General features: G+C 46.3%; 1 protein-coding gene across 1 annotated transcript in view; it reads right to left on the reverse strand.

Annotated features, from left to right (window-relative positions):
* Nucleotides 1–1,939: 1,939 nt before the first annotated feature.
* SORL1 (sortilin related receptor 1) overlaps nt 1,940–25,883 on the reverse strand; it is a 114,931-nt gene continuing 90,987 nt past the window's right edge. Inside the window, exons 33-48 of the mRNA XM_080983347.1 lie at nt 24,906–25,034; nt 22,233–22,359; nt 21,229–21,398; nt 19,670–19,782; nt 19,184–19,288; nt 16,908–16,980; nt 15,738–15,820; nt 15,050–15,146; nt 14,216–14,400; nt 12,386–12,505; nt 10,748–10,912; nt 10,291–10,465; nt 9,840–9,946; nt 7,431–7,623; nt 6,075–6,287; nt 1,940–4,883 (exon numbers count right to left, since the gene is read on the reverse strand). Of these exons, the coding sequence (XP_080839473.1) occupies nt 4,816–4,883; nt 6,075–6,287; nt 7,431–7,623; nt 9,840–9,946; nt 10,291–10,465; nt 10,748–10,912; nt 12,386–12,505; nt 14,216–14,400; nt 15,050–15,146; nt 15,738–15,820; nt 16,908–16,980; nt 19,184–19,288; nt 19,670–19,782; nt 21,229–21,398; nt 22,233–22,359; nt 24,906–25,034 (2,123 nt within the window). The 3' untranslated portion in view covers nt 1,940–4,815. The remainder of the gene's footprint in view (nt 4,884–6,074; nt 6,288–7,430; nt 7,624–9,839; nt 9,947–10,290; nt 10,466–10,747; nt 10,913–12,385; nt 12,506–14,215; nt 14,401–15,049; nt 15,147–15,737; nt 15,821–16,907; nt 16,981–19,183; nt 19,289–19,669; nt 19,783–21,228; nt 21,399–22,232; nt 22,360–24,905; nt 25,035–25,883) is intronic.

Consider the following 25,883-nt stretch of genomic DNA (forward strand, 5'->3'; position numbering starts at 1 on the left):
AGGGTCATTTAATCCAACCCCCTGCAATAAAGAAATCTTTAGCCCTACATGGGGCTTGAACCAACAGCCCTGAGATTAAGAAACTCACGCTCTACCAGCTAAGCTATCCCAGAGCTATGTCTCGAAGCCTCTCTATTATGTGAGGCTCCTGCACTTCAAAGGAGATGGATGTGTGTCAACATCCAGTTTATACCACCACAAACTTATTTTACAGCTGAGCCTATGGTATGCTGACAGTAGGACAAAAGACCATTACTGTTCTTGGCATCCCTTGCTAGCGTCCAGTTTGAAACGAGACCCTATTTCCAATGCATCATCTCTGCAACGCATCTCCAATTTATGTGACTGGGTTCAGGGTTCCTCGGTAGTAAAGTCAGTCTGGAAACTCCAACCCCATGAAGACCACTCATCTAGTGTAAGAATCACAGAACTGCAGAGTTCGAAGGGACCCAAAGGCTCATCCAAGTCCAACATCCCGCAATGTAATCATTATAGATAACCTACGAGGGGTCAATTTCAAACACAGCAGACCATCGAGTCACAAGATCAGGATACCTCTGACCTCCTTCATGCTATTGCTGAGTTTACTTGAAAAGGGAAGAACATCTGTACGTATAATGTTGGCAAACTTCCCACGCTTACTGAAATGTAACCGTTAGGTGTTTCTTCGTAGAAGGAGAAAAGGTCAAAACAGCAAAAATCAGAAGGGGAAAGCCCACCATTGTCAGCGAAATAATAATCAGTTACGGAGAAGGCGTGGTGGGAATAGTTTTAAGATTGCTTATCCAAGTCATGCTTGGCCAGTTTGATATTCACTCCAGCCCTAGGAAGACTAAGTTATATGCAGCAAAGATATACCGTAGATTCCGGGAAATCCTCTAAAAAGTCAGGGGTCGTCTTATACGCCCAGTCGCCTAATACACCAGAATCTACGGTATATATATATATTTGGTTCAAACGGTAAGGATGTTTGCATCTGAGAAATGTGAAGCTTTGCAATTTCTCGACTAGGTTTGCATATGCAGAATTTGGGGAGGTGCGACCCATGTCGGCACAACAGGGCTGTGGACTGTTGCAATCCCCCATCCTAGGCTGCTGAAAAGAGCTTTGGCGGAGCAGGTGGGTTAAAAAAACCCATTGCCCCTTATGCTAGTTTTTAGAACCACAGTTCAATGCTTAGTGGGTGGTGAGAGCCTCTGTCTAATGGTAGAGCCGGCCCGTACTTTTGCTTCCCGCCATAGCACATATACCATGCAATGTGAGTGCTCAGCATGGATGCTTGCATATGTGGCAGCCCAAATCGCACTATTTATTTCCCAGGATAGGGGGGGAAAGAAGAACAAGGGGGAATAGTCACTTGACGCTGGATGTTGCAGGTGTGGGCACCCCCCCCCCCCGCCCCATGGAGCACTTGTACCATGCATTAAAATTTGATCAGGAGTGAGGAACTGTTTTCAGCCTGGAATAACTGAGCAGAGCAATGAATGCAGAGTCCACCTCTAGATTTTAGGCTACCCTCCTGCATCCTTCCACACACACCTGTCTCTATCCTCCATCCAAGCAAGGAGGTGGCATGAACAGAGCTAAGGACACATTCAAGCCAGGCAAAAACACTCAAGGAGGGTGCAGAGCAGGGCCCGTAGGGGTGTGGCTGACTAGGAGGCCTGCAGAGAATCTTGACGGCCAGATAGAGAGGTCCAGAGGGCAGCAATTGGCCCCTGGCTTAGACGCAAGGACAGAAAACAGGCCTGGTCTTCCAGGACAGGGGATGCTTTGGAAATGTCCGAACTGTACCAAAGGTCAAACAGGGCCACGCAAAAAGAGGAAACTTTTGAGCAGGCACACATCTGGGCTTGCACCCTGTGGGCCACAGGGAAGCTGTATTTTAGCAACCTTTGTGCAGGGCACCTAATTCTTAAGCAATACCTTCTCCCTACTGTTTTGTTTTTTAATGATGGAATCCACATTGTAACTCACACAAATACAAGACAAGGAGAGCCAGATATTTGGCTTTGGAGCCAAAGTTGCATAGCTACACTAAGTCTGCAACTCCTACAGCAGCCCCAATGCCTTTGTCCTCAAGGATTTACAGTTGCACATGGGGATTCCAACCCCCCCCCCCCACACACACACATGCAATGTTCCCTCCTCAAATCTGCCCCAGAGGGCTGGAAGGGGAAACCCAGATTTGGTGGGCACATAGGGAAGTTTCAATGTGCAAATGTAAACCCTTGAACTAATGGAATGGGTTGCTTATCGTTGCATTGGATGCAACCCCCACTTATTGGCAATGATCCAAGCTGGTGGCAAGTGGCCCCCAAATTCCCATAACCCACTGAATGTAAAAAACAAACAAACGCAGGAGGGTTTAACCCTGATCCAGAAGTTTCTCAAGTGCATAGGGAGGCACAGGGCCTACGTGGAGCAGGCAGCTCTTCTTGCAGAAAGTGGTCTGTCATGGACACTGCCCCTTCCATTAGAATGAATGGGGAATCCTCATCATGCAATAGCTGCTACCTCTGCACTGGGGTGCACTCAGGACTTCATCATCTTCACTTGCATTAAAAACACACAAACAGAAAAGTTAAGCAGTGTATGAACCTTTGTGCGCCTAGATATGTATATATTTTTTTGCTTCCGTGAATGTGTACTAAGTGCTTTGCAGAAACTACTTTAGCCCTCATTTTTACAAATCAACAAGTCTCACACTCTACCCCCCCCTCCCCACTTTTTTTGTTTTGTTTTCTCCTAAAGCATGGAAAAGTATTGAAAGATAAAAATGTTTTTTTTCTTTTCTTTTACTATGGCAGTAATACCTGATTCAATTACAAGACACATAAGGGGTTAGAGGGAAGAAACGACTATTTTGCAAAAGGTTAAAGTGGCACATCTCCTCACACAATAAGTGTGCAACATGACTGAGAATTCTGGAACTCTGACCAAAAGCAGATTTCCTAATAAATTAATAAAACAGAACAAAAAAATCTCATATAAAACAAGATCCAAATATTTTTTTAAGCCAATGTTAAAACCTTCAGGAATGATTCTCTCTCTTCATAGATATATATATAGATATATATTTATATTTTCCTGAATTTATTAAAATAAAATTTTCTCTTAGGAAAAAAGAAAGAAGCTAGTTTGGACTCTGATCCTGAGAGAAGTGGTTCTGCTAGTTGCTAGCCTCGTGGAATTGGGTAAGGATTTCATGCAAGACCTCTGGAAATGAAGAGAGGTTTGTAGCAGCAGCATTTGGGGGGCAAGGGTGTGCCCTAAGGTAGTGAATGGGCAAGACATCGTTGTTGCCCCACCTTACCCACTTCGGCTGCATAACCACCATATAACGAAGGTCACAAAGGAACCTCTCAGCAGTCCTTCCTTGCCACAATATCTTTCATCCAAACTAGAAACAGAGCTCTGAAAACAGCCCTGTTCGTCCCCCTTCCCTGGTAATGTGCAGTAATGGAAATGCATGATGTGATTGCGTAACATTGCAGGGTTCCCCAATTACGCACTGGGTGGCCAAGTGTTGGAAACGGTCAGAAGCTGTGTCAAGGAACAGGTGGGCTTTCAGAAACTTATCCAGTGGGGAGGTAGCAGTTCTGTGGTCCCCCAAAAGATCCGAGACAGCAAATCAGGGAACCGAAGCAGGAGAGTAGGCCGGGAAATGTCTCCTGACAAGAGCTTGCTGGATCAGGCCTGTGACCCATCTAAACGAGCACCTTGTCCTTGTGGTGGCCAACCAGATGACTATGGGAGACCAGAACAAGAGTACTCTCCCTTCCTGTGGCTTCCAGCAACTGGCCTTCAGAAGCGTTCCTACCTCCGACAACCAAGATGTTCAGGCTGGGGAACAAGCTCTGAAGCCGACGAACAGCCCGCATGATGACAGAAGAGTTTGGATTTGATATCCCGCTTTATCACTACCCTTAGAAGTAGTGGGGCTGAGTGGGGCTGAGAGACTTCAAAGAAGTGTGACTAGCCCAAGGTCACCCAGCAACTGCATGTGGAGGAGCGGAGACGCAAACCCGGTTCCCCAGATTACAAGTCTATTGCTCTTAACCACTACACCACACTGGCTCTCAGAAGGCTAACTCAAGCAGCTACTGCATCCCAGGTGGCGCCAGTGAACCACTGAGTTGTGTATGGGAAAGAGGGGCACTGGCGAGGGAAGTGGCATGCTGCAGCCCAAGTCCTGGGACTCCCACTTCGTGACCTGCCCCTTTCCCAGCGCAGTGGGGGCCAGCGACATGGGGAAAGGGATGGTAGAGGTCACACGCCTTTCCAATATGACACATTACGAGGGGGACCTGAATACGGTGCTTCCATGTCAGTGGCAGCCAAACGTTTGCCATTCTTCACAACCAACTCTATGGTATCATGTCAAAGCTGGAAGGAGCATTAAGCGGTTTCTCTCTGACTACGCACAACTTCTCAGAGGATCAGAGTCAAAGTCAACAAGGACGAGGGATGGGGGAGAGAATTATCTCACAGACTTAAAAGCATGCCCAGCAAGCACAGCCTTGTAAGACTAAATTAAAGGTTGGAAATGGGAGGGAAACAAAGAAACAGAAATTGTTACTAAATCAACCTGGTTTGAAAGTTCACAGCTGTGTACTACAAAGTGTAATAATTATTTCTTCTTCTTTTTTTCCGACCATACAAAAATAACATATTGCAACTCAAAAGTGCAGATATATATATATGTATATATACTGTATATTGTTTTAAAATAAACAGTTGACTGTGTTTTTTCTCCTTTTTTATCAAATAAAATATTTACACCATTTTGTTTTCCAGAGTCAGAAACGCTCTTCATGCTATCACCATGGGGACATCGTCTGAAAAGCCTGTGATCATCGGCGCTTCGTCGTCCTCGTCTCCTGGGAATGAAACACATCCGTTTCAGAAAGAAATCAGAGAACTGGGAGATTACACCAAAGGTCGCCCAGCCTAACACTCGGTCAACGTGAGGAATCCTCTGCTTCGGGATCCCAGGAGAGCTGGCCAACATAGTCCTTTACTTTCCGAACCTGCCTGTTCAACAGTTGTACCAAGGGGAAATTCCTCCTAATCTTTAATCTAACATTTCCCATTGCATATGTTTTGGTCTCTCTGGGCTGTATCCAACGTTCTCTGACCAGCAGCATGAGAGCTCTAGCGCAATTTGTTAGTCGCTTTATCTTGCCCAAGGCAATCCATAGCAACCTACAACCAATATTGTTTATTAATCATTATTACTATTTATCAAATTTCTATACTGAGGATCATCTGAGGATCACAGAGCAGCTTACAATATAAAAACACAAAAATACGTAACATAGTAACAAAAATAATACCCCCCAACAGTTTAAAAGACCACAGATTGTTTAAGGCCTGGGGTAAAATGGAATGTTTTTGCTTTCCATGGCACCTAAAGATATATAATGAAGGTGCCAGGAGAGCCTCCCTGGGGACAGCATGGCAGAAGCGGGAAGCCACTACAAATAAGGCCCGATTTCGTGTTGCCACCCTCCAGACTTTTTGTGGAGGAGGCACATGAAGGAGGGCCTCAGATAATAATTGCTGGGTCTGGGTTGGTTCATATGGGGAAGCTGGCTCCCTTGGCCAATAAAACACCCTCAACCTCTGTGATAAAGGTAAAGGGACCCCTGACCATTAGGTCCAGTCGTGGCCGACTCTGGGGTTGCGGTGCTCATCTCGCTTTATTGGCCAAGGGAGCCAGCTTCCAGGCCATGTGGCCAGCATGACTAAGCCACTTCTGGCGAATCAGAGCAGCACACGGAAACACCGTTTACCTTCCCGCCAAAGCGGTACCTATTTATCTACTTGCACTTTGACGTGCTTTCGAACTGCTAGGTTGGCAGGAGCAGGGACCGAGCAACGGGAGCTCACCCTGTCGCGGGGATTCGAACCACCAACCTTCTGATCGGCAAGTCCTAGGCTCTGTGGTTTAACCCACAGCGCCACCCGCGTCCCATTCAACCTCTGTAGCTTAATGGAATTGTTGCCCTCATGAGATTCCACCCATTTAAGTCCTCTCGTCCAAGGCTTAGGAAAAGCGCCTCACTCACCTAAATCATCACCCGATGAGAATATTGCTGACCCCAGTCGGGAGCTGTAGTGGCTGTTTGCGAAGGCCGTGAAGCTATTCTGAAGTCTTCTGTGCCTCATGTACAAGGCAACGAACCCTATGCCCACTGTCACTAGCAAGAGGAATAACATCGGCACCACAATGGCAGCCACGTCTGTAGGCTTGCTCATGGTGGATGCAGCAGGATCCCTGCCTGCAGAAGGAGAAACAAAGAATGTGATTCAATTTGTTGGCTACCTAACACAAATACGAGCATCACACGTCTGTTCCCTGGGCATCTCACAAAGATAAACTGCTATAATACAGTATTAGTAAACAGATCTCTAACAACAGTATTAGGACATAGATTTCCAGTGAGATTGAGAAAATATCAGATCTGAAAAGCCTGGGGAACTGATTTGTAAGGCTTTGTGAAATGCATCAATGGAGTTTTAAGAACTCGGCTGGAATGAAAGCCATTGTTTGCAACCTGCATTTCATTTGTTTACACCATAATGTGAACCGAGACTTTGTATTTTCACAGAATGATGCAGGAGCTGTTTGATTTAATATTTGTATTCTGCTTTTCCAACAAATGTTGAGCTCACAACACTTTATAGTAGCATTATTTAAAAAAACACCAAACGTTGCAATCATTATAATATCAAACACAATAGCATATAAATAAAGCAAGCAACAGCAGCAACAAAGTCATCAGAACAACTGCAATAAAGTCATATTATGCTGCTATAAAGTTCCACATACTGCTATGATTATGAAAAGTTGGAAGGCTAAAACCCTGGGCAGGGCCAGTTGAAGGCAGGTGTCCTTCTAGCCTGATAATTATTTGGCTGGAAGCAGTGATGTGGTGGTCCAGGATTAAGGACCTGTTACTATTTTGGCAGCAGGGTCTCTCTCTCCAGCATCCTAGAACCACCAAATTAACATGAAAGGAGGTGAATCAGTCACTGAGGAACGGCTCCTAGGGTCACTCTTGAGAAGGCATATGGGAAGACTACCAAGAAGGAGTTGTTCCGTATGCTCCTAAGCTAAGCAATTAGGGACCCTGAAAACTCAAGGCGCTTCAGTTTCAAGAGAATAGGGTGCAAGCCCTGTTATGTACATTGGCAGCTCACAGAAAACACAACTTAAGTCGCTCCAAAAGAAGACACTGGAGTACTCGAGATAATTTGCCCATAAACGTGCACAGAAGATGATAGATCTAGCTGAAGGGCAACGCGTGGAGATCTGCACTGATAGCCGGAACGTTCCAGGCTTCCAAACGTTAACATGGTGAGCGTTGAAAAGAAAATACACAGAAGCAGAAGTGAATCAGAGGGGGAGATCTTTTCCTTACCGCTTCCCACTTCGTTGTAAAGTAGCGTTGCAGGCTCCCCGCACACCTGCCCGCTGTAAAGACACCTTGCTTGCACCGTGAAGGAGTAATTATGCCCCATCTTCAGGTTGGAGACTTTGAAGACGTTCTCTGTGGTATTGCCCAGGTACGACGTGCTATTTGTCACGCTGTCGAACATGTGTATTTCATACCCCTGAAATTAAGCACAAAACACACAAAAAGCAAGGTAATTTGGTTCTGGATTGAAATATTGGGTTGTGTCCAAATCAAGTTTTACCCACAGCAGGTCCACTGAAATGAATGGACATAATAATAATAATAATAATAATAATAATAATAATAATAATATATTTATATCCCGCCCCTCCCCAGCCGAATCAGGGCTTAGAGCGGCTAACAACAGTAAAAATAACACAGTTTACATAAAATCACAATCAATTAATTGAAATACATTCTAAAATCAATTCATTCTAAAATCAATTCAGAGTCAAATTAATGGCAACCATTGGGCTAGAGTTCTATGAGGATTACAGAAGGAAGGGGCCAGACTGTGCCATGGCCAAAGGCCTGGTGGAACAGCTCTGTCTTGAAGGCCCTGCGGAAAGATGTCAAGTCCTGCAGGGCCCTAGTCTCTTGTGACAGAGCATTCCACCAGATTGGGGCCACAGCCGAAAAAGCCCTGGCTCTGGTTGAGGCCAGCCTAGCCTCCCTGTGGCCTGGGATCTCCAAGATGTCTTCCCAATGCTGCATGTTGCTGCCGGTTACTGGGGGGAGAGGGGCACGGCAGCGGATAGCCTGGGGTGGGTGCGGCTGGGGTGGTTCTGTTGCTCTGCCTGCACAACGCTGAGCTACCTGCTGCCTTCCCTTCTTGGGAACCGGCAGTAATGCGCAGCACAGGGTAACCAGCAGTGCAGTCACAACCTGGGCTACCCTACCGCCAGCTCACTACTCTAATCGAAGGACTGTCGCTAGTGCAATAGAAAAACACAAGCTACAGCTTGCTGGCATATTTTAGTCAGGAAAAAACAACCAGAGCTGCGGGCAAGGCAGCTCAATTCATTCTAAAATCAATTCAGAGTCAAATTAATGGGCTAGAGTTCTATGAGGATTACAGAAGGAGGGGGTCAGTTTCCTTGAATGGCGTTGGACAAATCCTCATGGAGGATACAGCTATCAGTGGCTACTAGCCAGGGTGGCTATGATCTGGCTCCATAGTTGGAGGAAGTCATGCTTCTGAATACCAGTTTCTGGAAGCCACAGGAAGAAAGAGGGCTCTTGTGCTCAGGTCCTGCTTGCAGGTTCCCCACAGGTTGGCCACTGCAAGAACAGAATGCTGGACTAGATGGGCCCTTGACCTGATCCTGGAAACAGGGAGGAGAAATTGACCACCAATTCCCTTGCTGGAGCCTTAGAACATTCTGGACTTGGCTTGGGTAAAACACCTTTTTGTATTTTCTCGCAGGCTTTGCAATCTTCTGTCCATTTTTAAAAAATTGCTGCTTTGTGCTCATCTCAATTTCGCTGTTTGCCGCTATACTGCTTTCACACAGTGAATGTCTTTCCTTTTATCATTTTGTGGTTTTTTAGCTTTCCCTAAGCTGCCCTGGGGACTTGCAGAAGGGCAGGGTGTCAATCAAATCAAGAAAGAATGAGTGCTTTAAAAAAGCATGGCACTCGAAGTGTGGTTATAACTGCTAGCATGTAGAGTTACTATGCAGCAGCAGAAGTTAGCTTAGTTAAGTGAATCCTTGCTTGGAACACACCCTCAGTTGAAAGGTATTCAGACTGAGACATGGTGTAAAATAATAAAGCTTCTGTTTAATAAAGGAAGTACATTATTAATATGAAAGAGTTCTGCAGTGCTAGCTATCTAAGTTGGAGAAGCAAAGAAGCCATGCTTGCCCCTTTGTTCTCTATACAGTGGTACCTAGGGTTAAGTACTTAATTCGTTCCGGAGGTCTGTTCCTAACCTGAAACTGTTCTTAACCTGAAGCACCACTTTAGCTAATGGGGCCTCCTGCTGCCGCCGCGCCGCCGGAGCACGATTTCTGTTCTCATCCTGAAGCAAAGTTCTTAACCCAAGGTACTATTTCTGGGTAAGCGGAGTCTGTAACCTGAAGCGTCTGTAACCTGAAGCGTTTGTAACCCGAGGTAGCACTGTACACTGATATATCCAAGATGACCTCTCACCTCCAGGCCCAGAGAAAGTGTGTGAGGAAGAGCAGGAAGTTGTAAGCAGGATGCAACCTAAGACTTATCAGTCTAAACATCAAAGAGATAGAGAGAAGTCAGCATAGAGAAAAAGGTCCAGGGACAGTCTGGAAAGCTGGAGATGCCTTTATCTGTCTCAGCCCATAGAAACCTCTCTCAGCAAGCTGAGCTGCTCCCAAATTTCCAATAGCAACTTACCCGGCTTTCACTAAAATGACTTTCTTTTAAGGCTAAACTCTTCCAAAACAACAAGATGTGGTCGTTTTCTGCTATAATCTTTAAGGCATCTGGTGCAGCCAGAGAAACTGCAAAGGAAGAAGGGAAACATTTAGGTAAGTAGCAATCTGTCTACCAGTCTCGCTCAGTTCTTTGAAATGCCTATAGATAGAGAATGCAATATGCACTGGATTCCAATGCATGTCTACTCAGAGCCAAGCCCTATTGAGTTCAATTGGGCTTAAACGCCTAGGTTTTGCTTTGCTTTTTTCTTTATTGAAAGATAAAAAGTACACAATTACAAGTGCAGAGGAGAAAGACGCACCCAGGTTTGTGACAACAGGAATGCAGGCTTTGGCTGGGGAGGGAAACAAGGAAGTACAAATTCAGCATGGTCCTCTTATTCCACTACTTTTTCTCAGACATTCCTTACCTGTGTTAAGTTTCAAACTGGCCTCTTTGCTCATGTTTCCCAGCTGGACGATGATATGGTACTTGCCACCGGGTTCCAACTTCTTGATGGTATACTCCACGGTGCTGTTGCGAGTTTTCACCTTGTAGATCCGGTCTGTTTTCTTTATTAAATCTTTCACTGCTACAGCATACAACTGAAAGGAGCAGAATGGTGAGTTGCTCCTTTCCCACAACACCCTACTTCTCCCGTTAAGTGCCTGAAATGCTAAAGGCAAACTGAAGCATCAAGAGGATTTGGTCTTTGCTTAAGGAGAGCAGCATAGCTAGCCTAGAATGCGATCTCTCCACCCAGCACTCTCCAAAGCCCATAGCTTAGAGAAAGTTTGGTGGAACTGGGTGGCATTTATTTAGCTTGTGTTCTATCTCTATCCTTTCCCAATATAATAATAATAAAATAACAACAGCAACAATCTCACCATATCTTGGTCAGGAGAATCGTAAGGAGACTCCCACTTGATAACCGCAAAGGTTTTTGCCAGGTGCACAGAGTGAAGGTGCCGAGGGGGGAGGCGACTGTCAGGAATCATCTTCACAACAATGTAATCGGAAGGCGGCCCTTGGTATGGGGATATCACACGTACCTTAAGGAGGTCAGCAGTTGTTAGTCGGTTATACAGCTTTCTAGCATGTCCCCCGCCTCCTTTTATAACCCACAACTCAACAGAGTAACCGCAGCCGCTTGATTCAATAAAGGTTACTTGACTCCGGGAAGGTTATTTCAAATCAGTGCTTCCCAAAACTTGGGTCTCCAGCTGTTTTTGGACCACGACTCCCATCATCTCTAGCTAGCCGGACCAGTGGCCAGGGATTATGTGAACTGCTTTAAATGCACGCCTCTGTATTTTGCTACAAGGCCATTTCAGCAAAATGGCTATGTTGAGCATGGAACTAGCGCACAACGCAGCAGACCAGCTGCTCACAGAGGTTCCCATCCGCAGCATGTAACTCCTGCACTTAAGGATCTTGCTGCCTGTCTGAACCAAATCCGAGGTCTTCCTGTTAAGATACATTCACAGGGAATGTGTCGGAAATGAACATATCTCTGCAAACAAGATTGAAACCGAATCCAAATGGCTTCATAGCAAGGGCAGCCGACCTGGTACCCTCCTGGCGTTGCTGGGCTACACCCCACATCATCCCTGGCCATCAGCCATGCTGCTGATGAGTTAGAAGTTCAGCAGCTGGTGGGCACCAAGCTGGCTAACGCTTCTATACAATGGCAGCAATGAGTAGGGAGAACAAACATCTTTCAGACCATAAAGGGCACCGTAGCCAATCGAGTCTACATGCAGAGGTGAACACCCCCTCCCACACACACACACAAAAGCAAAACGTTTGCTGGAAGAAATTCAGTTCAGCCTTAAAATCCAGCTGCTTGAAAAGCATTCTCACATAGGAAGGTTTTTATCTGACACTGAAAAAGTGATGACAATGGGCAGGAAATCCCACAACATGTGTGTCGGTGTCCCAACAGTGAAGACCCTGTAGTTCTCATTTAGGGACTTTTATCTCACAAAGAGAAGGAACCTATTCAGGAGAGCCTCTTTCCAAGATACCAAAGGCATGCTTGTGCCTGCAGTGTACATGGCACATGTTAGTTGCCCAAGCAAAAATATACAGGTGATCTGCCCCTATGAGCTTACACTAGAACACCTTAAATGGGTACAAGGCTGCTAGCCCTGAACAGAATAAGCCACAACCCTGAGAATATCATATTGTTCTTTGTGACATTTATACCGCCTTGCGGTTCAGGCAGCTTCCTCAAAGTAGTAGAATAGGAGCACACGAACTTGCCCTTATGGAGTCTTGCTCAGTGTTGTCCACACTGCCTGGCAAAACAGCATGCCAGGATTTCAGACAGGAGATCTTCCTATCTGGAGATGTCAGGGATTGGAGTGGGAACCTTCTGCGTGCCAAGCAGAACCTCTGCCCCTGATCTATGGCCCTTCCCTAATCAGTTGCCCTCTTTTGATATTGAATTTATAAACAAAAGCCCAAATTGCACTGGTTGGCAGGAGCGGGGAGGGGGAGAGGATTAACAATGCACTCCTTACCAGAAATAAGTATTGCTCATCTCTGTTGACAATGACTGTAATGTTGTGCAGTGTGGTGGTGGCATTGGTAGGATTCCTGTAGAGCTCCAGGAAAGATGTAGCATAAAATATGCCATATACCTGCCAAGGGAGGGGTGCGAGGGGGGGGGGAGATGCAAGCAAGAAAAGCATGTTGAAACTCTTTCCCCGCCCTAAAGTCTTGCAAACAAATCCACTGAATTTTCCAACCCATTAAAAAATAAATGAATGTAGCCATCCACAGTTACAGTGGTCTTCGTGGCAAACTGAACAGATTCCTGAAGTTTAAAAAGGAATGAATTACAGTCATACCTTGGTTCTCGAATTTAATCTGTTCTGGGAGTCCATTCAACTCCCCAAACAGTTCAAAAACCAAGGCATGGTTTCCAATTGGCTGCAGGAGCTTCCTGCAGCCAATCAGAAACTGCATTGGATGTCGGCTTCCAAAAAAAATTCGCAAACCTGAACACTTACTTCTGGGTTTGCGACATTCGGGACCCAATTTGTTCGACAACTAACACTGTATCTTCAAGAGTATAAAGGCTTTTCTGTCTGGTTGCCAGCTATTAACTCTGGACCAAATGCACATCCAAGCAAACGGATTTTACACTAAACAGATATTTACTGAAAGCCTCATCTCTCACAACCAATGTCCACAATTTGGACCATATAATACCAGTCCTGAGAGACCTGCATTGGCTCCCAGTACGTTTCCTACCACAATTAAAAGTGTTGGTGCTGACCTTTAAAGCCCTAAATGGCCTCGGTCCTGTATACCTGAAGGAGCATCTCCACCCCCATTGTTCTGCCTGGACACAGAGGTCCAGCGCCAAGGGCCTTCTGGCGGTTCCCTCACTGCAAGAAGTGAGGTTACAGGGAACCAGGCAGAGGGCCTTCTCGTTAGTGCCGCCTGCCCTGTGGAACGCCCTCCCATCAGATGTCAAGGAAATAAGCAACTATCCTACTTTTAAAAGACATCTGAAGGCAGCCCTATTTAGGGAGGTTTTTAATGTTTAATGCTGTATTGTTTTTAATAGTCAATTGGGAGCTGCCCAGAGTGGCTGGGGAAAATTATTATTATTATTATTATTATTATTATTATTATTATTATTATTATTATTTGGTGCATGGGAGACTTAGGTTCAAATCTCAGTTATAAAGCTCACTGGATGGCTCTGAGCAACTCACTAACTTAAGTACCACAAACCTGGAAATCCTACGTTCATCATTTGAGGCCCTCCTCCAAAGGAGGAGTGGAAGGTGGTGACATGAGAACGGGCCTTTTCAGTGGTGGCTCCCAAACCATGGGACACTCCCCAGAAAGAGACACCTGGTGCCACTGCTACCAACTTCCAGGCAGCAGACAAAGATGTTCCTGATTAGGTATTAATTGGGGACGTAGGGTATGATTATCTGCAAGCCTGTATTGATGTTCAACTTTAGTAAGGTTGGATTTCTCCTTTTTATGTTATTGCAAGATGAACACTTTTAGTTAAATTTCTTTTTTATGCTGCGTTTTAAATTTTGTGCTTTGTACGCATTCATAATTGTTATTTTCTTTGATACTTTTTTTTGTAATAAGCAACAAATAAATGGCCTACCACACCAGCTTTGGATGGGATATACACCCTGAAAATAGGAAAACAATAAGCTTGCCCCTTTTTGATGAAAAACCTGAACACAGGATTCTGCTATCTGGGACCAACTGCAAAAATTACATGTGAATGGCAGGCAGACATTTAGAAAGAGGACAGGCGCTTCTGCTCTGTCTGGGGGCTCTTTCCAGAAGAAGAAAAAGAAAGGAACCCTTACCACATTCTTGGGGCCAGTCCAGTTGCACTCCACCGCTGTCTGATTCACAGCTTTAGCTTTCAGACTGGGAGGGGGCGGTCTTGTGCCGCTGGTCACCACGTGGGCAAAAGACAGAGGGCTGTCCCCCAGCTCCGTCTTGGCCCATGCAGAAATCTCGTACTGTGTCTGAGCAGTCAAGTTACTCACTATGGAGGGTGAAGAAAACAATTGAGCTAAGCAGGGATGTGGAGGACCCTCCCCAAATAAGGCTTGTCTAGGCCCGAGCCAAAACAATCTCCCCCTTTGGCAGCCCATTTCCAGGTTGCAAAGGGTTTTGCTTGCTTGCTTGCTTGCTTGTTTGTTTTAAAAAGGGAAGCATTCTGAAGATTTTGCATCTGGCCCTGTGAAATTCACCTGATTTAGTGGTCATGTGGGCCCAGAAGCAGTAGGTTCAGGTAGGGTGGTGTTGCTCACCAGCTTTCTGAACACTTAGCATTTCTGCTGTTCCCAGGTGAGTCACCTGGGGAGAATCCAGAAGGCCAGCCCAAAAATACTTTGTTGCCTAGGGTTGCCTAGGCAGTGCCTCCACCTCCCGTGTACATTCCCTGTACAGTACAAGAAGTTCACTAGACAAGTAAATGAATCTCTTTTCCCCGTTCATCCAATGCACCTGGGGTCATCAGCAAGCTTAGGTAGTGGGCAGCAAGCCATGCAACACAGAGAGCAAGCATTGTTCTCCAACACCTTCCTGGCCGCAAGCATCACCCCTGTCCAACGATAGGACCGGCCCTGCTGATCAGTGGCAATCCTCCATTAGATGTTGCCAGATGAAATGAATATTCTGGTGAGGCTTACCAGTTTGTGCCGACTTTCCCCCATCAATGAGCAAGGATATTTTTTCTTGTCTGTGGGTGTCGAAAGTCCAGAAGATTTTCACAACGTAACCGTTCACCTGTCAGGCGGCAGCAGAGAATGCATGGGACAAACAAGTAAGCAAGTGCATGTGTTTTAAATGGCGAGTTTGAAGTACCAAAAGCTCCTTGTAACTGACTGATCACTCCTATGTATGTCAACTTGGCCAGTCGTTCAGGAATGAGAATAATTATGCTATAATCTGCTCTGATTCTCCTCCCCATCTTTGGTTTTGAAAGGCAGCTCTCTAAGGAACTTGGTGCAACAGAAACATAATAGATCATTGTTAACTAAATTAAGTCTGATTAAGTGCAAGGCAGAAATATACTCTATTATCTTTGCACCTCCCAAAAAAAGCTCAGTCAGACAAAATGGATACCAATACCAGGAATTTTATTATGTTTAAGATTCAGAGTTAGCATAATTAAAACTTCTGCTTGCCTAGGAATTGCAAACCCCTAATGGCATCACGATTATGGTTTATTTGCCTCCCTCCCAACACCTGCTCCCAATCCATCACTGCACCACCTTAGAAAACCTTTCCAAAGCACAGCATTTATACGTCAGTTCACAAAATGTTCTTTTGTGTGGTGTATTTGAGCTGGGCTTTTCAGCCACAAATTTGTATTACCTGAATGTTAGCTTCCATTTTGAGGGTGAAGCTTATGGAGTTTTCAGTGTAGCTATCAATATGGATCGTAGGTGGTGGAATAACTAAGGCAGAGAGGAAACAGAGAAAACTGGCATCAGCCACTAAACTGAAATTTGCAAAATTCCAACGGAAAATTCTCTTTTTGTGTTTTCAGCTTACTCTGCCAGTCCATCACAGTGAATGTATCTGGACACTAGTAATGAACCAGTAGATTGTGACCCACAAGTAGGTTTCAACAGCCTTTAATAAATAACAACAACAACAACAACCCACTCATTTTTAAATAATAGGGGTTGATGTATATATTACAGTCCCCAAAACATGGATGGTAAAGTCTCACATTCCCATTCCCTCCTGCATGCAAAGTCAATGCCAACCATGATTAGGAGTATGATTTGACTGTGCTGAATTAAGTACAGTCAGTCCTCTTAAACTAACAGTTGAAACCAAGTACCTGCTCTCCTGATGCTATGGGGACTCCCACTCCCATCAGTCCCAGGCAGAATGGCCAACAATCAGAGATTATGGATGTTGCAGTCCAGCAACAAGTTCCCTATCCCTGCTCTAGGGTTAGGATGGATGTTGCTACAGGCATCCCAAGTATGTGTGTGTGTGTGTGTGTGTGTGTGTGTGTGTAGGGGGGCAAGAGGGGATGAGCTGGTGGGAGGAAAAGGCCCATTCTCACAGTACCATTCCTGATCATTTAGCCCAGATTTCACCAATATTGTCGCTGGACTACAATATCCATCATCCTGATCATTTACCATGGTGGCTGGGGATGATGGGATTGTAGTCCGTTAACAGCTGGAGGGTTTAAAAAAAGTGTTGTTAGTAGGGAATGGTTAAGTTTGGGAAAAAGCATAGCTGTTTAATGTAGCAAGTGATTAATATTTACAATATGTGCAAGTCGTTAGCTACTATAGATGGATTTGTAATTGGCACACTGAACAGCCTAGAGAAGAGAGCGGGAGGAACATAATGAACGTCCCAAGGCTGCCAGTGAATATATTAATATTAAAATAACAAAATGTGAGACGGCTCAGACTCATTTATAGATTTAGGTTTTGGGTTTTTTGCGCTCTCTGGTCTGCTTCCCGGTGCAGCAAAACAAAACAAGAGGTAAAAGAAATTAATTAGTTAATAGTTTACCTTTGCCTTTTATGGTTCGTATGGATTTGGAATCACTCCAGTTTCCCACTCCACGGCTAGTTACCGCGGCAACCTTTTCAAATGAGAAGGCTGGTTAATATGCAAGAAGGCATGCTGTTTGACTTTTTAATGAAAACAAAGCAGGTTTACAGGTGACAGCTGATGGGGAAATGGTGTGTAAGTGCCTTGCTTCTGTTCCTCTGCAGGCTTGGAAGCCTGAAAATGAGGTTCTGGGAAGCAAGAAGCCTCCAGGTGCCAGTAGTAGCCAGGGGTCCTGACGGCTGCTACAGCAAGGCCACTTCTCTAACCCTCACTCAGCATCATCGCCTCCTCCCACCTGCTCTCCATCCCTCTGGCAATGCCTGGCTTCACGCAGGACTCAGAGGAGCAAAAAGGAACAGAGAAGCTTCTGCGGCTGCCATCACAGACTGTCTCTGATGTTCAGGAGAGTTTCAAATGCAGTTTACTGAGCTGCATTGGGGGCTGCTTTTCAAAGAGTGGGGCATGCAGATCTTTGTTATGCAGCTGTCAGACACTCAAGACATATTTTGGGCAGGCTGGTGGTGCAAAGGGAGACCATGATGCCCACCTACCCCCTTCAGCAACATGTTGACCAAGTTGAAGGAAGGCAGCAGGTGTAAGGAGGGGCTATAGCTCACCACTAGAGCACCCACTTTACATGCAGAACACACCATTGTTTAAACTCTGTTCTCCCAAGACAGGGCTGGGAAATAGCGTATTTTTCGCTCTATAAAACGCACCCGACTATAAGACGCACCTAGTTTTAGAGGAGGAGAACAATAAAAAAAATGTTCTCTCCCTCTCTGCTTAGCGCCTCTCCAGCAAAGCGGGAGGAGAAACGGAAGGGGCTCCGTTTCTCCTCCCGCTTCGCTGAAGGGGCCCTGCGCAGAGAGGGAAAGCTGCGCAGCGCCTCTCCAGCGAAGCGAAGCCAGGAGAACAAGAGGGATCGATCCCTCTTGCTCTCCTGGCTTCAGCAAAAGCAACGCGAAGCCTCCTGAGCGCAGTGGGAGCGCTCCCGCTAAGCTCAGGAGGCTTCAGGCGGCTATCCCCGAAGCCAGGAGAGCAAGAGGGATTAATTCCTCTTGCTCTCCTGGCTTCAGCGAAAGCTGCACAGCCTGCATACGCTCCATAAGAAGCACACACATTTCCCCTTAATTTTTAGAAGGGGAAAAGTGTGTCTTATAGAGAGAAAAATACGGTACCTGTCTGGGTCCCACTGCTAGCCATGGATCTAGACCAAGGGTTACTGGGTACCTGTGACCCTCCAGATGTTGCTGGATGAAATGCGTGCTCCAACACCATCTGGAGGGTTGCAAGTTCTGCATCCCAGAACCAGACGTGTCAATGGTCAGAACAGTGCAGCGCCAACACAGAATTATGCCCCACCCATCAGCTGATGCCAGCTGCCCACTGAAATGACACCAGCTGATTGACAGGTGGACATTGTTTTGAAAATATAGCCTGGCCTGTGAGCTGAGTTTCCCTCCTACACATACACACACACACACACACACACACACACACACAGCTGCACCAGATCAGAGCTACTCCTGAGCTCTGGGGCAACAACTAACAGGCCACTGCCCTCTTCTGTGCAGCAGACCAGAAGCAGCCAACCTTTTGCAAACCAGAGAAACTATTATCGGCAACACACACACACACCCCAGAATAGAAGACCTATTTCAAGTCTCATTTGAACAGGGATACAGGGTGGTGCTGTGGTCCACACCACTGAGCCTCTTGGGCTTGCTGATCAGAAGGTCGGCAGTTCGAATCCCCGCAACGGCGTGAGCTCCCGTTGCTCGATCCCAGCTCCTGCCAACCTAGCAGTTTGAAAGCACACCAAAAAGTGCTAGTAGATAAATAGGTACCGCTCCTGCGGGAAGGTAAACGGCATTTCCATGTGCTGCTCTGGTTTCACCAGAAGTGGCTTAGTCATGCTGGCCACATGACCCAGAAAAACTGTCTGCGGACAAACGCCGGCTCCCTCGGCCAGTAAAGCGAGATGAGCGCCGCAACCCGAGTTGTCTGCGACTGGAATAACTCTGAGTCTGTACTTTTTACAGGTGGTGGAAGGAGGAGGGACCCTACCAGCACCAGCAAAAGCTTCTGTTGTTGCCTGTGAACCTGTGACTTTCACTGCTGACCTAGTGTGGAGAATACTGAGCTGAAAAGTCCAACAGCCTGCCTGGGTATAAAGGCCGCTTCCCACCTGCCTATGCGAGGGGCAAATCACTTTCAAGATATATACTCACTCTGACTGTATATAACATGTTGACCTGCAGGCTCTCTATCTCCGAGTAGTTGCTGGCGGCTCTCACAGACGACCATTCCTTGGAACCAGCTCTGCTGTATTCCACCTGATATAGTAGAGAAGAGGGAGGAGCAGTCCTGGTTTGCAGCTACAGCAAAGCATCAGCGGACCCACTTCTTCAAGACAATGCACTGGGTGGAAGTGAAACTTCCAGTCTGAGCTGCCTGTGCTGTTCTCCCCAACTCCCCACTGGCCAGTTCAGCCAGATCCAAAGAGGGCTGCCCTTTCAGCTCTAGGAATGAGGCCCCAGGCCAAATTCCCTGATTATCATTTTCCTACATGTATTGTTTTTAATTATGCTTTTATGTCTCAGTGCTGCACACTGCCTGGGCATTTTATGATACAGAAAGTACAGAAATACTTCTGTGAGTACACACACTTCTCCAAGGCTCCCCCTCAGTACAGCATCAGTCCAGTTAATACTTACAACATATTCTCTGATCAGGCCGTGGGCATTCGCTGGTGGTGCCCACTGGCAAACCACAACGCCTTCAGCTTCTCTCTTCAGCAACAACTGAAGATGTCGGGGAGGGTCTGGCACTGGGGGGGGGGGAGAAAGGTGGGTGGGTATGATTAGTGACAAGGACAGAGCCGGCCTAAGACATTTTGCTGATTGCACAAGATTGCACCCCTTCCATTCCATGAATATCCCATTGCACAGAAAAGATTCGTCATATATAGAATCCGTATCCAAACAAACCCCTGTGTTGCAAAAGAGAACATCAACAATGTTTAGTTCACATATATTCATTTGAAATAAGATGGGGTGTGTACTCTTTTTCATTACTGTTTGTATCAGTTTATAATTTTTGTAAAGTGATATGTCATGCAGGTCATCATCTGTAAAATTTTATTTTCAGTTTATGAAACAATTCTATATTTTCCCACCACGCTGACGAAGATCTATGAAACAGCAGTAAATATCCGGAATCTCTTTTCAGTGTTGGACATTATATTTGCTGAATATACAAAGCTTCACAGCTTATCTTTCATCGTACAAAGTTTGGTACCTCTCTTCATTTAAAGACTTTCGGAGACTTTGAGTCTAAGATTTCATTTTGAACTTGTTATTGTTTGAAGGAATTCTATAAAGATTGTCTATATACAGAATCTGGACTCTAAACGTTAACTAACCAATGTTAAGTAATACCTTTTACTGAAAGACAGTTTATTTTATGATGGATTTCCAATGTTACAATATCTCGACTCCACTCTTGGCAGTCTATTAATGCCAGTTTCTGGGAATTGAAAGCGGGGAAAGATGCTGCTGCGCTCAGGTCCCACTTGCAGGCTTCCTAAAGGCACTTGCTTACTCAATTAGCCTGGATGGGCCACTGGCCTCCTCCAGTATCACTCTTCTTATGCTCTTATGAGTCTCCTTGGGCACATTTATGTGGAAAAACAGCCCACAAATTGATATAATAAATAAACAATGCTATCTAAAGATGCTGACCAGACTGGCAACCAAATCTTACTTTAATAGTCGTGCGGGGGGACAGCCTCCCCCAGTACACTTGAGGACTACCTTAGGGGGCACAAGGCAGGCCACAGGATACACAGAGCTCTTGTCTGTGCCCTCCCCCTCAACACTTGTTGCCTGAAGCAGCTAATTCACTCTGCCTCCCTCTGCATGAGGGGAAAACATCTTTCTAATCAAGTTTTGTACACTGGAATTATGTATGAAATAGCAACGCCACCCTGAGTCACCATACAGAATTTCAAGCCTAATTTCAGCAGGAAGAGGGACAGGAGTCAGCACCCTGTGAGCAACAGGCTATGCCCCTGTTAGCAGGTGCGTACCGCGCTGGCAAACTGAATGAGCCCATCTGACCCAATGCAGAAAACTGCAAAATAATGCAAGGGCAATGGATTGTGCAGAAACACTGCAAGCCACGTCCTCTGTAAATCGGTACTTTGGGCTTAACAAAGGCATCTTTCATTCTGTAATTAATTCCACGTGTGCCACAAACGAGCGAGCTAACTTACGTCCTTCCGGGGTACGCAAGGTGATGAAGTCGTTGGTGTTGTACGCTTTGCTCAGGCACTGAACCTGAACTTTGACCTGGTACGTGCTGTCTGGCTTCAGGACTTTCAAGACGCTGTTGGTTTTGTTGCTGTGGGTTTCTAAGGATTTCCACACGCTCTCGCCAACCATCCTAGATTTGGGAGTTTCAAAGAAGCATCAGCAATACTGCTTTGAAATGTAAATCAGACAGGAGCCATTTCGGCAGCTGGACATCATGGAATTGGCTCACACAAACATAATCCATCACCTAATTCTACTGTGGGGGTATGATTTTGGTACTCTTACAATGTCAGCAAGGCATGGTCTAAAACAGCAGTGGGGAGTCTGTGACTCTCCAGACGATGTTGAACAACAACTCCCATCATTCCTGACCAGGCTGGCTGGGACTGATGGGAGCTGAAGTCCAACAACATCTGTAGGGCGAAAGATTCCCCATCCCTGGTCTATCTAAAAGGAGCACCTACATCAGGCACAACCAAAGGATCTCCAATGCCGTTTACTAGAACCCTGAGACCCACCAACCAAAGCCATGGCTGGGGGCAGCTATATGCAAGATACTCAGGCAGCAAAACCTAAAATGGGACACAAGTTGTTGTTTTTTAATGTATTTTAAATATGAACAGAGAGGAGGCAATACGTCTCGCCAAGAGCATCATTTGGGCAAGCCCTGAATAGAGAGCCATTCCTTAACATCGTTCCACAGCCAAAATCAATTCTTTTTTACAACTCCTTTGGGCTACATTCAACGCTTATAATCATCTTTATCCCTCTTCTCCTTCTGTTGCTTTACATTGTAGTCTCCTAGGGGGCAGTGCCCTTGATTCTGCTTGCTGCAAATGGACCTCTGTAATTTGTTCATGGTATAATAACAACTGCACTAATAAGCTCGGATTCAATTAGGTGTTTGCACACACAGCCTGATTTTAGTCATGACTGCTATGCTAAAGCTGCTCAGCCAGGCTACCTGTAATGGATATTGTAGACGCAGGATGCAAGGGGCATCTTCTTAGGGCGGGTCCAGGTTAAAGTGATGTTGCCGGAGAAATCGGCTGTCCATTGGAGGTTCTGCACTTTATAGACAAGAGTGTCATCTAGGGAAACAGAATGTAAAAATCCCAAGTTTGGTAGAGGCAAGGGAATGAGTTTACACAATGCCTATCACAGCCCACAGTGACCAAGTGACGGGTCAGCTTTTACACCAGGCTTCCTCAACCTTGGCCCTCCAGATGTTTTGAGACTACAATTCCCATCATCCCTGACCACTGCTAGCTAGGGATCATGGGAGTTGTAGGCCAAGAACATCTGGAGGGCCGAGGCTGAGGAAGCCTGTTTTATATCAACCACCTTGGGTGTATCTTTGCAGATGGGAAGTGTAAGAATTCTCAATCTCTCTTGAGTATTTCAAGTAGCTTTTGCATTCATCTGCATCCCTTCTGAATTCATCCCTCAAGTTATGCATGGGGGGGGTAGCTTTTAAATTTGCAAACCTGGCATTCTCCAGATGTTTTGCACCACAACGCCTATCCATCTCAGCCAGCGCCCGGGACAAATGCCATTGGGAACAGCACCAGTTGCCACACTTCAAAAGTGATATTGCAGAGCTGAAGACCCTTCATAAAAGGGCAACCAGGCTGATCAGGAAGTGGGAGCAGTTCCGCTACAAGGAAATGCTACATCGTTTGGAGCTTTTCAGGTTAGAAAAGATGTGAGGAAGGGGATGTGACAGAGATGTATATAGAATTATACCTGATTTGAAGAAAATAAAAAGAGGCAAGTTTTTCTCCCTCTCTTGTCATTCCAGATGCCAGGATCATCCTGGAAGAGTCAGGACAGGCAAAAGGAAATTCTTCTTCACACAGAACATAGTTATATGGAATGCACTTCTGCAAAAGCTACTGGCGATAGCCACTAATTTGGATGGCTTTAAAAGGGGGAGTTGGACAAATTCCTGGAAGATAGGACTGTCAACGGCTGCTAGCCCTGATGGCTATATTTTACCTCCATTATCGGAGGCAGTAAATGCCTCTGAGTACCTTAGGCTGGGAATCACAAGCAGGGAGAGTGCTGTTGCACTCTCAGGTCCTGGTTTTGGGTTTCCCAAACGAGGCATCTGTGAGAACGATGTTGGATTAGATGAGCCTTATGTCCTTATGTTCACAGGTCAGCTCAAAGTCTCTCCAAGCATCAACGGGAGGTTGCAAAGCCTCTCAAAGGCAGTTTGCACTCATGAGGATAACGCAAAACTGCTATATGTGTGTGTGTCTCTTTAGAATTCTGGCCAGCCTGCCGATCTCGGTGTCCTGGTGGGTGAGCTGAGTCTGGGCAGCCTCTCCAAATCAATATTTAATTAAAGAACTAAAAACTGATTGATGCTCAGCCCCCCCTGTGCTTTAGGAGGAAATTGGTTGAATCCCAAGGTGGAGAGGTGTAGTGGGGGCAGAGGGAGAAAGAGAGAAAGTGATCGATAACTATTAGTGTGACTATTATCTAAGCCATAATGAATTGAGGGTCAGGGATTGTGCTGACAGAACAGTGTTCTGCCAGCAAAGCTGATGCATAGGAGAAGGAGGAGAGGAAAAAGGGGGGGGGGGAATCTGTCAAGACAGCATCTTAGCAAACAAGGACTTTGCCAGGCTTGGGGAGCCTCTGGTCCATGGTCCACCTAAGGCCCAGGAGGGGTCCGAAACTGACCCGCAAGGCACTGTTCATAAGAACATTAGCAGAGCCTGATGGATAAGGCCAATGGCCCATCTAGTCTAGCATCTTGTTCTCACAGTAGCCACCCAGATGCCTGTGGGAAACCTGAAAGCTGGACCCCGGCACATGAGTGCTCCCCGCTCCTGTCGTTCCCAGCAATGAGAATTCAGAAGCATTGCTGCCTCTGATTTTGGAGGCACAGCACAGCCATCATCCATTAAGTCATACCCTCCATGGATTCATCCATTGCCATTTTAAAGCTGTCCAGGTTGGTGGCCATCATTGCCTTCTGTGGGAGTCCCACAGTTTAACTATGCGCCGCATGAAAAAGTGCTTTCCTTTTTATCCATCCTGAATGTTCTGACGTTCAGCATCACTGGAGATTGCAATGTTATGAGAGAGGGATAAAAACTTTCTTCCACCCACTTTCTCCACACTACTCATAATTGCATAAGCTTCTATCATGTTGCATCTTACTCGCCTTTTCTCTAAACAGTCCCAATTGCTTTATCCAAGCGATGCCCATCTGCCCTTCACCCAACGTCATCTAAAGACAACAGGTGAAGATCTTGTAATCAAGAGCCTTCAGGTACGCACCCAAATTGCTCCTTGTCCCAACCAGACTTGCATTTGATGACTTGCCTTTGGCGCCAGATGCAAACCCTGCTGGAACTGCTTCCACCCGGGAACACCCAAGCACAACTAGTCCCTGCCAAAAGTGAGGTTTGCAGCTGTGGTTGGTTGCACTTGGGAGTTCCCAGTTCCCAGGGGGTGGTTGCTGTCAGCACCACCACCAATTCCACTGGGATGAGCTGCAGTTGGGAGACTTCCCTGAGAGCTGCAAGGTCTGCAATCAGCACCAATCAGCTGACCCACTACTCCACTAAAACACAGAAGATGTTGCAAAGGGTCATGGTCCCAGCAGGGCAGCATGACTTACCGGTACAGTTTCCTTCGTCGCTGCTGTCTGAGCAATCCAGGAACCCGTCACATCTCTCCGTCATTGTGATGCAAGCCTCTCCATCTTCACACTTGAACCCATTAGGGCATGGCAAGGTGCTGTGAGTAGCTGGAAGACAGAATGAATAAGGCCGTGCACACGTTACCATTTACTCTGCCTGCAGTGCGTTCCCACCGCCAGTGTCTGAAGCCGAGTACGCATGACATTAACCACAATCCACAAGTATCCCATAGTTCCTTGAGAAATACTTCTGTTTGGTGTAAAGGTAAAGGGACCCCTGGCCATTAGGTCCAGTCACGGACGACTCTGGGGTTGTGGCGCTCATCTTGCTTTACTGGCCGAGGGAGACAGCCTACAGCTTCTGGGTCATGTGGCCAGCATGACTAAGCCGCTTCTGGCAAACCAGAGCAGCACACGGAAATGCCATTTACCTTCCCGCCAGACCTATTTATCTACTTGCACTTTGACGTGCTTTCGAACTGCTAGGTTGGCAGGAGCTGGGACCGAGCAACGGGAGCTCACCCCGTCACGGGGATTCGAACCACGGACCTTCTGATTCACAGCAAGCCCTAGGCTCTGTGGTTTAACCCACAGCGCCACCCGCGTCCCTCAAAACAAGGTGTGTACAGTTGAAACAGTCATTGCATATGTGCAAATGACAGCACAGGTCAGATGGAGGCATCAGTGAATTGAGGTTTGGGGACAGGGGGGTTGCAGGCACAGGGAGACAAGTCGGGTGAATGTTCCCTTCTCTATCAACAGCAAGCAAGAGCACTTCACTTGCAGATTCAAACCTCTCCCTAGGAGTGAGCCGTTGTTTGGATATCCACAGGTATCTGTGGCCCTTGTGCCTTGTGCATAAACAGCCAGAGAAATAAAGAGGCAAATTTTGCACAATCTGAACCAGAGTTTGAAGAGGGGCGAGGACAAGCAGGTAGGGGTGCTCTGCTCAACGCA

This window comes from Podarcis pityusensis (assembly GCF_964106645.2).
Source record: "Podarcis pityusensis genome assembly, chromosome: 15".
Lineage (NCBI taxonomy): Eukaryota > Metazoa > Chordata > Lepidosauria > Squamata > Lacertidae > Podarcis > Podarcis pityusensis.